The sequence below is a fragment of the Maylandia zebra genome, linkage group LG6, assembly GCF_041146795.1.
Source record: "Maylandia zebra isolate NMK-2024a linkage group LG6, Mzebra_GT3a, whole genome shotgun sequence".
Lineage (NCBI taxonomy): Eukaryota > Metazoa > Chordata > Actinopteri > Cichliformes > Cichlidae > Maylandia > Maylandia zebra.
The window spans coordinates 27,999,226-28,010,963 of NC_135172.1; the positions used below are offsets into that span (position 1 = coordinate 27,999,226).

The following is an 11,738-nucleotide window of genomic DNA, read 5'->3' on the forward strand; positions in this document are numbered from 1 at the left end:
TACAAAAGTCTTCACTGGTGTTTATCTTTTGTTTTCTTTTTTTTTTTTTTTTTGGATGCGAGTCTCAGTATCTGCCTGAGTGGGCTAAAGTCTAAATTATACAGTCCACATCTCCACTCTCTGGGGAAAACAATAGCACATATAAATAGGATCATAATCAGAGCTCTCTCTCTCTCTCTCTCTCTCTCTCTCTCGCTCTCCCTCCCTCCCTCTCTCCCACACACTCACGCTAGCAGGGATCAGGGCAGATGCACAACCACCAGGCTGGAGCAGCTCTCATCAGCTACTATGGAGCAACAAGCCCAAGCTCAGGATGGAGGCATGTGCAAGTTTGTGCAAGACAACTCTTGGAGCGTATTCATGACATAGGTGTTTCTCTATTAAAGGGAAGCAAGGAAGAAAAAGAGGGGAGAGCGGCAGAGACTGTAAATCCACTCAAGTTTCTTTTTTTTTTTGGAGGATGAAACTACTAATTCAGTCTGCAATAACACAAAGGTGAGTGTTTAAAGCTCCATCTTTATGTTTGTTCCCCCACAGGGAAGGTCTTAGTCATAAGAAGTGTTTTAAGTTTATAATGATGGAACAATGACATGTAAGCTTTTAGCCCAGCGTATTTCCTTTCCTCACCCAAGTCTAGACCTCTTTAAAAGTGCATTATAAGGAGCTGCCACCTTCGTAGGCTCTGCTGCACTTCTTTTTTCCCTGTTCTAACTAACTAATTAACTACCGAGAAAATGTAATCAATACTTAAACGAAACCCTGACGCTACTGAATAAGTCAACTGTAATAAATGTGGGCAGGGCAAACAGATAGAGGAAAAGATTTCAAAGGACTACATCATTTTCAAGGTTAGGATAGTATTCCGCTCTCACCACCCTCCTCCTCCTCCACCTCCCAGCTGTCAATTATTCCTGCAGGCTTTGGATTGATTTTCAGCACTGGACAGCTCCTGTGGCCTCAATGAAACGGACACACGTCATAGCTGCAGCTTTGTTTGAAAACTGCCCCGTCATAACTTTTGTGTGCACTGTGTGAACCATTGATCGGCTTGTTAGACCTTCTCCTGCAGGGATGGATGGAGCAGAGATGGAAACTTAATCTTATATGTTTTAAATGTTTTAATGTTTTTAATATTGAAAGTGCTGATGCCATAGTTCAGCTGTCACTCAAATACCAGCAAAATTCATTCCCTTGAGTTTCAGTCCCTGTTCATTATCAGCAGGATATCAAGTCAATCAAATGGTAAATGGTAAATGGCCTGTATTTTATATAGCGCTTTACTAGTCCCTAAGGACCCCAAAGCGCTTTACATATCCAGTCATCCACCCATTCACACACACATTCACACACTGGTGATGGCAGCTACATTGTAGCCACAGCCACCCTGGGGCGCACTGACAGAGGCGAGGCTGCCGGACACTGGCGCCACCGGGCCCTCTGACCACCACCAGTAGGCAACGGGTGAAGTGTCTTGCCCAAGGACACAACGACCGAGACTGTCCAAGCTGGGGCTGGGGCTCGAACCGGCAACCTTCCGATTACAAGGCGAACTCCCAACTCTTGAGCCACGATCGCCCCACAATCAAAGGCAAATGTTCAAGTGAAGTCAGAAGTCGGTGGTAATAAAATCAAAGTCCAGTTGCCAGTTTTTGTTTTCCTGTCAAGTCAAAGGTCTCAAGATTAATGACTAGAGTTTGGCTTCATCCACATCTCTATTACAGAGCAAAAATACAGGTGTGAGGTCATATAAACCAGTATGTTTATCTAATGCACTCTAAAGGGAAGTAAAAGTGAAGTGAGAAGAGTAATATTTTTTCTGAAATGTACAAAATTGAAGCAGAAACTGAAAAGAACAGAAGTTTAAAAATAAAGATTAGATTCCACCACTGTGTGTAATTAAAATTTACAGACAGACTGTTCATTGTTCATTCTCCAAATTGAACAGTGAAAATCACGACACTGAACAACCATCCACCAACTATCACAGCAGCTGCATCCTTAGAAAGGAAACCATTCTTCCCTTTTTTTTCCATTTACTTGAGCTGATTTGCCTGTGTTCATTATTGTGAGGTCCATGAAGCCATGAGTCTGGTAAGCGCAGGGACGTTTCCAGGGTTTTGCAATTGGGGTGACACACGGGTCCACGAGGAACAGGGGCAGGGGTGCAGCACAGGAAATCCAAATACTTAATGAGATTTAAAAGTCAGTGTAGAAAAACTGGGCAAGATTCTCTGCTTCATGCACAGCCTGTTGATGTTTGATGTTGCATGTCCTGTTGATGTTTTTATTTTTGTATGTGTTGGACACAGCAATTGTTTTAAAAGTGTAAAAAAAAAAAAGTATGTACATTTTTATTCAAGTAAAAGTTATATTCCTATATGTTTAAAAAACAAAAAACAAAAACAAAAGTAAGAAAAAGGAGAATACCCTAATAATCTTCTGATGGCACATGATCTATTTATTAAGGTTGCATCTCTGTAAATAATCAAATTCAAGGTCTGGTTAAAAATACAAAAAAACATTCAGAAAAATTGTATTCAGAAAATTCCTTCTCTTTAAGATGGTTCATAATACAGAATTTTTATGGAACTTTCTGCAGTGTACTTCAATCGCTTAATAGTGCACAAAAAGTTATACAAACAAAAATATTTTAATTAAATAAAGCAAACATACTCGTTATGTTACACATTTCAAAATCACATATATATTCTTATTGGATCATAATTAATGATTCATTGCTGTTGATCACTTTAGTGTTGGAGCTGTTGATTATTTTTTATTATCTTTACAATAAATTGTGTGAAGTAGAAAGTGCAGTATTTGGTCATACAGTGGTGCTGGGCAATGTAATACCAGCAGTATGCTAGTCCAGCAGCTGTTACCAGCACTTACTTTAACCACTGGCTTGTATATGTAGAAGACTATAATTCTTTTGTTAAGACTAAACCTTTTCAACAGTTTCAACTAGTCACTGCTTATTTCGTGTGTGTGTGTGTGTGTGTGTGTGTGTGTGTGTGTGTGTGTGTGTGTGTGTGTGTGTGTGTGTGTGTGTGTGTGTGTGTGTGTGTGTGTGTGGTCAGGTCTGCTGAGTGATCAAGATCCTATTTTTTTTAACTTGGACAGAGTGTAGAGCCAGTGCTGTCCTCAGGGATATGTAGGTCCTTCTCACTTAAGAACATCTTGTACAGAAATACAGAAAAATAGAGGACAACAAAAAAAAAAAGTCACACCCAAAAGCGTGCCAGTTCTCTCGCACATTTCTTTATTAAAAAGCCTTTACACAGGCAGAAGGAAGAAATACAAAAACAGGGTGCAGAATACACGTGTGTGTGTGTGTGTGTGTGTGTGTGTGTGTGTGTGTGTGTGTGTGTGTGTGTGTGTGTGTGTGTGTGTGTGTGTGTGTAAATCTTCTAATTTTATGCAAATGGCATTACACTTTATAGTAACATCCTAAGTGACCTTGCACCTGTAAACCTTTATTTCTTTGTTTCTTTCCCTATTTCTTTATCTGTGTGTTTCTTTTTTCTCATTCCCCTCTTCTCATATGATCAGATGTCAGATTACATGATCAGATTACACAAAAGGGCTTAAGCCAGGTCATAAAGCTACTGCCATCCACCTTTCGTATTGTTGTTTGAATCGAGGGATTAAGGGAAGTAGTAATCTGTTATTTGAAGAGGGCTTCATCCATCCTCTCCTCTGCATGGGATTATTATGTTGGAATATGAAAGTTTGGCTTGGCTGACGTAGTTGAATAAGAGCTACGTCATGCATGAGCATCCCTCTCAGAGTCTTTGACACAGTATTTAATAATAATATTAATCTTGTAGAGCTTTGTCATGCACTGTGCTGTATCCCTGTTGAGTTTCGGTGCGATTCTGTGGATGGCTCTCTCCTCTCTGTCAGTTTATCTCGTCCTGTCTCACAGGATAAATCATCATCACACACAAACACACAGGGCACAGCAAGTCAGTCCCTTTGAGAGGAGAGATGTTCCTATGGCGACAGCTAATACACTAACTATGATCATCAATTACTGTAGCTCTCTCCCTGGACTACTGTCAGCTGGGGAAAAGGAACCAGCATGCATAAAAAACAGTAACTGACTAATGATGAGGAATAAGAAAATAGAAGAGAAAGTACAAATATCCAAAAGTGACATCGCGCTACAGTCCGTTGTTTTACTTAGAGGACACAGGAAAAGGTAGTGAGCAGGTCTGTGGTAAACTTTTCTCAACTTCGAGGGGACGCAAACCACTGAATGACATATAGCAGTGTAATAGACGGTTACCTAGGCAACAGGGGCCTTGAATGTCCATTAGTGACAAACGGTCAGGTTCAAAGCGATACATGAGAAGTGATATGTGGACATACCTTAAGGAGACATTAATTCAGCGAAGAATTGCAGTGAATTTCAAATTGCTAGGATTATTTGAATCCACATGTACATGCTGTATATTTTATGTACATGTGGTTTAGGTTTTAGCACCACAGTTCAGCATTTTGACTAAAGCTGGAAGGAATTTTAAGTAGTTTGTGTCACATTTAGGCAGCCTAAAGAGACACCACACAGGAAGTGTTTCATATTCGTAGCTGATGGATGCAATTTAACATGTGTTACATGATGGTAAAGGCTCGTATTTAAAGTAAAGGGGTTGTTCAAACTACCTTATTTTATTTTTACTCATTTCGTAACTGGTGGAAACAAAAATGGGCCTGTATTTCATGATGTTTACTTCCATAGCTGTTTTGTTCGTGTTTTAGTAAGAACAAAGCTTGTTTTATGAAACTTGTAATGTTCTTTTATGTTTTTATTGTCATAGAGCAGAATATTTTTCTAACAGCCCAATAAAGTGACAGCATTTTCTGAAGCATCAGGAGTTTCGCCTGCACTCCTAGAAGGTGAACTTGGTTTTGTGAAACCACTACTTCTATAATCATTAAATACATTGAACTGTATTCAACTGCGTTCACTGAAAGATGTGTCTATGGCTTTGTCAAAATGATGATCACCATGGCAACAACACTATACTGCTGTGCTGTGCTGTACTATAAATACTGCAAGGTATTTCCCTTATTTTGGACACTGTGAGCGAACAGATCAGCCAACATGGCTTCAAAGGCTTAACTACAACTACAAAAAAAAAGTTTTGTTGGGGGACTAATAGTTTGAGAGTTATCATTTTTTTGTTTTATTATATCCATGCCCATTCATATCTTCAAACCTTGTTGTAAATTGATTTTTAGTTATTTATTTATATTTTTGAGTAGTGTTGTCCGCTCTTTAAAACCTAAAATCTTCTTTATTTCTGACATTGACTAAAACTTAAAAACAAACGAAATAAAGCATAATAAACTTATAATTTTAATTTCCACCATTGTAATAAAAAAGAAACAATCTTTAACCACTAAGGATAGGCAGTTCAGTTTAATCAAGAAAACAGAAGTAATAAATGGATTTTGTGAATGTGGCTGAAGCACTAATATAAGGGAGGTGGAAAGGGTGAATTTGTTTTTCAAGGTGTCCTTGGGCAAGATGTTGAACCCCAGATTAGTCCTGATGTATCCATCGGAGTAAATGTGTGCATGAAAGTAAGAAATATCCTTAAACGTATAGAATAACGTGCTTCATGAATGTGGCGTGGAGTTAAAAGCATTCTGAGTGCTCGCTTAAATGTGAAAAGCACAAGGGTATATGCACTCACAGATAATTTAACTACATGTCCCTGTTCAATCCAAATGTCTAATCATCCAAATACATGGCAGCAAGTCCTTGCATTTGGGTATGCAGACACGATCTAGCTGTCCTGCAGAGGTTCAGCATGGTATGGTTGTGGCTGCTGTTCAAAAGAGAGAACAGCATTGGTTTCAAAAAAGAGAAAATATCTGGCGAGCGGCAGTTCTCTGGTTGAAAATGCTATGCTGATGTCAGATGTCAGAGGAGAATGGCCAGGCTGCTTTGAGCTGAAAGAAAGGTAGTAAGTTAAATAACAGTCATTAAAATCAAGGTATGCAGAAGAGCATCTCTGAACACAAAATAAATGAAACCTGAAGAAGTCTGGAAAAATGTTGCCTCGTCCAATGAGTCTTAATTTAGATTGCAGGTCAGAATTTGGTGTCAACAACATAGCTGTGTCTCGCCTTGCATCAGTAGCTCAGGCTGCTATCAGTGGTGTAATGGTGTGGGGGGAATATCTGGGACACTTTAGGCGTCTTAGTACAAACTTAGCATCGTTTAAATGGCAAAGCTTACCTAAGTATTTTTGCTGACCATGTCATTCTGTTGGCTGCTTCCAGCAGGATAACGCACCATGTCGCAAAGTTTAAATCACCTCAAACTGGTTTCTTGAAAATGGCAATGAGTTCCCTTTACTTAAATGGCCCGCTCAAACCAACAGAGCACCTCTGTGATGTGTTGGAATGAGAGATGAACAACAAATCAACAGCATTTGTGTGAAGTTATCATGTCAGTATGGCATTGGGTGTGTGTGTGTGAATGTCAATACTAGTCAATTTAAGATGAAATTATTGATATTTGGAAAAACTGTAAATCATCAAAAACAAAACAAACTTTATCTTGAGAAGCGAAACAAAACAGCATGTCATGTAAAACTGCAAAGCCTAAAGAAGCAAATATAATAGCGTTATTAACGACATGTTTCTGTTGACAATTCTAAACAAAATTTAGTCAAAATATAACAAATCTACAATAAGTCAGGGCAACAAGAAAGAGTAATTTTCCCATTATAAATGCAGGCCAAACAGACCAGTCTGTGAACTGTGTCGTGCTCGCCTTAGCCAACAAATGAACTCGTTGACACTCACACGGGTCTGACCCATGTGGCATGGCATACTGCCTGACGTCTTTAAGAACTCCATAAGTAAAGGTTCCCTCCTCCAGCTGTGAGAGCTAAGATGATGTAATCATCTGCCCTATTGGGATTATCCAATAGAAGATCATCCTTTATCCAGCCACTGAGCAGCCAGTTCATAACATCTGTCCTTGGTGTAACACGAGCGTGGAACCGTTGCATACAAGGGTTCATTACACGACATCCAATCCCATCAAAATCTGCTTGCGTGTGTGTGCTCATGTGTGTTAAAATGTGTAGCGGGGCATGTGCTTGTTATTGACGTAACGGCGATATCGAACGGAGGCTTTTAAACTACAGTTGTCAAAAGTTTTCCCAAGACAATCCATTTCTGCTCTTTCATTAATGCAGGCCTAATTCACATCAGCCAAAGTGATTCATGTACAATAAAACATAAACCACTAACGGCCTGTTGTGTTGCGTGTGACTGGCCCTCTACTGGTTATGCAACCCTGTGGTTTTGTTCATCCTGGTTCCCGGTTTGCTGACATAACCCTGTCATCAGGCCAAAACAGCGAATCAATTGTTCCTCTAACAGTAGATTACCACTGATTCATCTCTTAAAACCTTTTTCCCTTCCACAGCCTGTCTGGTTTTCCACCCCTGGTTTGGCCTGAAGGTCCCTAAGGCTAATCACTAGCAAGGACCTAATCAATGTGCTGTCATTATACAAAACTGTCTGGTCTGCTCCATGCATTAGGAAAGGCCAAAGTTTGTGAGGGATTTTTGATTGTGAATTTTTGACCTTTTTTATGGAACTATGGATGGTGGGCTGTGGGAGATTCTTGTCTTCTGTTTGTGTGTTAGCCCCCATTTGACGAGATGTCATTACTTTATTACAAATATTCACGGTCCAGTGAGAATCAGTCGTACTATCTTCAGTGTCTTTGAGATTGCTTTAGGTTGTTATTCTCCATTAAAAAGTCTAAACTAGCGAAATTGTTATTTTTTATGTTGCTGCTTTTTCAATCTTTATTTTATCACATCAGAACATATTTGTGTGGTGAATGAATGTATATTCACTTGACTCCGGATCTGCCCTTATTCTTCGTGGCGTGGATTTGGCTGTGAACTGAAGATGCTGGAGATTGGTTCATTGTTTAATGACCAACTATGCAGGTGTACCTAATAAAGTGTCCAGTGAGTGATAATGTAGACTGCGAGTGATAAACAGACAGGTGAAAATTATCCGAATGTTCAGTGTTAAAGAAATTCTCAGGAATTTAAATTGGTGCATTAAAATGTAATGCAGCAATCCTCTAGATTTGCCAGAGGAATGGTGCAGAAGGTTTACAGTAAAACAACTGAATAAGCTGCATTAGAGCTGGCAATAATGTTCATGAATGTTACTGAAGAAGACAGGACTGTCCATTTTACTGCTGACAGAATTTTTTATAATGTGATGGAATGACATGGGAAGGGGCAGTGGGAATCATAATCGTGTGAATAATATCATTGGATCATTAATTATGGATTTATTGATGTGTTGTATGATGTGTAGGTGTTGTACATCAGTGCCTTTTATATATCTATATATAACGATGGAAATGATGGAGGGGAAACTGAAGATGGTTAATTCCTGGACCCTCGGGGGCTATCATATTCCTAGGAATTCCCAGGAATGAGCTATGTTCAGTTTCCCCTCCATAAGTTGTTGCGTTTTATATGCTGTGATCTGTGCTCAAATTTTGATGTATTCTCATATTCTAAAAAACTTCAGCACGGCTCCTCTTTGTCCTCTACATTCACAGAAAATGCACCAAGAGAGCACAGTGCTGATAACAAACGCAAGTCACACCTGAGCTCATACTGCCTCCCTGTTCAGCAACAGTACGTTAATGGTTGGAACTACCCGCCCCAACCTACATTACTGCCCCCGCAGATACAGCCTGATGATCACCGGTGCCATGGGAGCGGTGCGGGTCAACAGGTAAGAGGTAATGGGACTGAAACTATGTCAGTGGATGCAGCTTTTAGAACATTTCTTCCTTTCAATTTGGCAAAGTATGGTCATTCATTAGTAGCCTTTTAAACACAGATATATTAAAAGTAAACCACAAAATCAAAGCGTTAGATTGAAACAGATGCACAGCTTTACTCCAAGTTTTAAAAAATTGAATTACAGGCTTAAGGATGCAAGGATTAGTACGGCTGCAGAATATAGATTAAAGTTGATACAGCCTGTATTTATATCTGCTTTTATACTAGTTTTCTGGACACATGAGAGAGTTTTTTAATTCCTGTCTGTGTCATGTGGGTTTATTCATATTTGTTCGAACAAATGTAATCAGTCATTATCAGTCAAAGTTAGCTTGATGCAACCATTCATACTGTTGATACAGGTGGATGATAAAATCTAAAACAGCAGTTTTCATTTTAGGCTCCATAAACTACTAATTAAGAATTTATTTAGACTCATTTTTTTTTCTTTTTTTTCCTTCATTTTTCTTCCAGATACAGCATCGTTTCCACAGATGAAGATGCCCTGAAGATCTCCAGCCTGGGCCTCCACAATGGACACAGTCCTCTGAGCCAGCAAACGCTATCCGGGACCTGCATGCGAGGTGAGGAAGGAGGAGGGGGAGGAGGAGAGTGTCCCGGAAGCGATGACGGAAGAGGGGCTCTGTCTCTGAGGGTGACAAATGATCCGATTGTCCACAACAGCTGCCGAGCTTCACCTTCATGCCGCCTGGGCCTGGATCTGGGCATCGGGCGTGTGCGCAGTCGCTTTGTGAAGAAAAACGGCCAGTGCAACGTGGTTTTCAACAACATGGAGGATAAACCACGACGATACCTGGCTGACATCTTCACCACTTGTGTGGACATACGCTGGCGCTACCTCCTGCTCATCTTCACCACCACCTTCCTTCTGTCTTGGCTGCTGTTTGGCCTGATCTTCTGGGGAGTGGCATACGCTCATGGAGACTTTGACATTCGCATCCCTGATAAGGACGGAGATGCTCGAAGTAGCGCAGAGGAAGGAAAAACCGAGTGGCGGCCATGTATTCTCCACATCCAGGGTTTCATTGGGGCATTCCTCTTCTCCATAGAGACCCAGACCACCATTGGATACGGTTTCCGGTGTGTCACCGAAGAGTGTCCGTTTGCAGTGGTGACCGTTGTGGTGCAGTCCATTGTGGGCTGCATTATTGACTCCTTCATGATAGGGACCATCATGGCAAAGATGGTGCGGCCCAAAAAGCGGGCGCAGACCTTGCTGTTCTCGCATCATGCTGTCATCGCTCTGCGAGACGGGAAGCTGTGCCTCATGTGGCGGCTGGGGAACATGCGCAAAAGCCACATTGTAGAGGCCCACGTCCGTGCTCAGCTCATAAAGCCCTATGTGACTACAGAGGGCGAATACCTCCCCTTGGAGCAAACGGACATCGATGTCGGCTATGATGACGGACTGGATCGGCTGTTTCTGGTGTCGCCGCTGGTGGTGGTCCACGAGATCAACAAGAACAGTCCTCTGTATAACCTGAACCGCAATGACTTGCAGAAGGAGGACTTTGAGATTGTGGTCATCCTGGAGGGCATGGTGGAGGCGACAGCTATGACCACTCAGGCTCGCAGCTCCTACTTGGCTAAGGAGATCCTTTGGGGTCACCGCTTTGAGCCTGTGGTGTTTGAGAAGGGTGATCGCTACCATGTGGACTATTCCCGCTTCCATAAGACCTATGAAGTGCCATCTACACCTATTTGCAGTGCCAGGGAACTGAACCAGATGATGGGTCACAGGGGGCACTCCTCATCCTCCAGCTCGAGCTGCTCTCAGTCCCCCTCACCGTTTGCTCCGAGGGCGAGTCATCGCCTACTGGGCTCACACTCTCCCAGTGCTTTCTGCTACGAGAATGAGGTAGCTTTGTGCTGTGGGGATGATGAGGATGAGAAAGATCCAAAGGAGCAGCTGGGCGATTTAGGTTTCAAGGAGACATTTGTGGAAGAGCAGAGAGTGGAGATGTTATGTGTTCTGGACACAGAAAATCAGATCAGTCTTGACAGGCTACAGCCTGCTCTACCTTTATACATCAGCAGAGAGTCAGGAGTTTAATCACTGGTAATGACTGCTCTTCCATTTATTTCCTCTCTTTGCGTGCACCCAACCAAAGTATTGAACTCTTGTAAAAAATAAAAGACGGTGAACGCAATAAAGCACACACGTCTTGCGAAAATACACACAACTTTTAGTTCACATGGTTTCAGATAATGCACACTTTCAGTGTAACATCAACATCTGTCGAACCGCGCAGCTCACCTGCTTTTAAACACGGTGACGAGGTAATTGTCTTCAATCATGAGTTACCCTGAACGTTCAATTGCTTACTTGTCTGTTTCTGTGTTTCTGTGTTAGTTTCTGTGTTAGTTGCGCCTAAAACACAGCTGTGTTTTAGGCGCAACTAAGCTTTCTGTTATTGATTTCCATTCATTTTTGTTTTTGTAAATATGATATAGTTTTATTTTAACTTTATAATGAGTTGACATCATATGCAGATAGCTACAGGATTTAAAAAAAATTAAGCATGACGCAAATGCTTCAAACTTTAACACACTTGCTTTCTTTGTGTAAAAATAAATTACTTCTGCATTTTCATCTTCTGTCTTCTTGCCTGAATTCTGCTGCATTTCACATCTGATAAGTAAGCACTTCTCTCTCTCTTTTCTTTCGAAGTTCATCACTGTATATTCTTTAGCGCTAACAAAGCACAGATGAAATCCAGAACCACACTATACAATTCAAACCTGTGCACACGATGAACGAGCACTTTACTCTTACTTTTTTTCAACAAACACAAACACTTTGCAACTGTGTTATGTTTTCTATGAACAAAACCACCTAATAAACAGCAGTATGTACTGTTATGA

At 41.0% G+C, this 11,738-nt stretch overlaps 1 protein-coding gene across 1 annotated transcript; it reads left to right on the plus strand.

The window, feature by feature from the left end:
• The first annotated feature begins 239 nt into the window (after positions 1 to 239).
• On the plus strand, positions 240 to 11,738 carry LOC101477711 (ATP-sensitive inward rectifier potassium channel 12). Its single transcript, XM_004567882.4, has 3 exons — positions 240 to 495; positions 8,624 to 8,802; positions 9,327 to 11,738. Exons 2-3 carry the CDS (start codon positions 8,711 to 8,713, stop codon positions 10,924 to 10,926), a joined length of 1,692 nt encoding a protein of 563 aa, XP_004567939.1. The 5' UTR covers positions 240 to 495; positions 8,624 to 8,710; the 3' UTR covers positions 10,927 to 11,738.

Bases quoted from the DNA above. Each gene is read 5' to 3' on its own strand.
- LOC101477711 (XM_004567882.4), top strand. From the start codon at position 8,711: ATGGTTGGAACTACCCGCCCCAACCTACATTACTGCCCCCGCAGATAC. The intron at 8,803-9,326 runs GTAAGAGGTAAT...TTTTTCTTCCAG, and splicing joins GGAGCGGTGCGGGTCAACAG to ATACAGCATCGTTTCCACAG.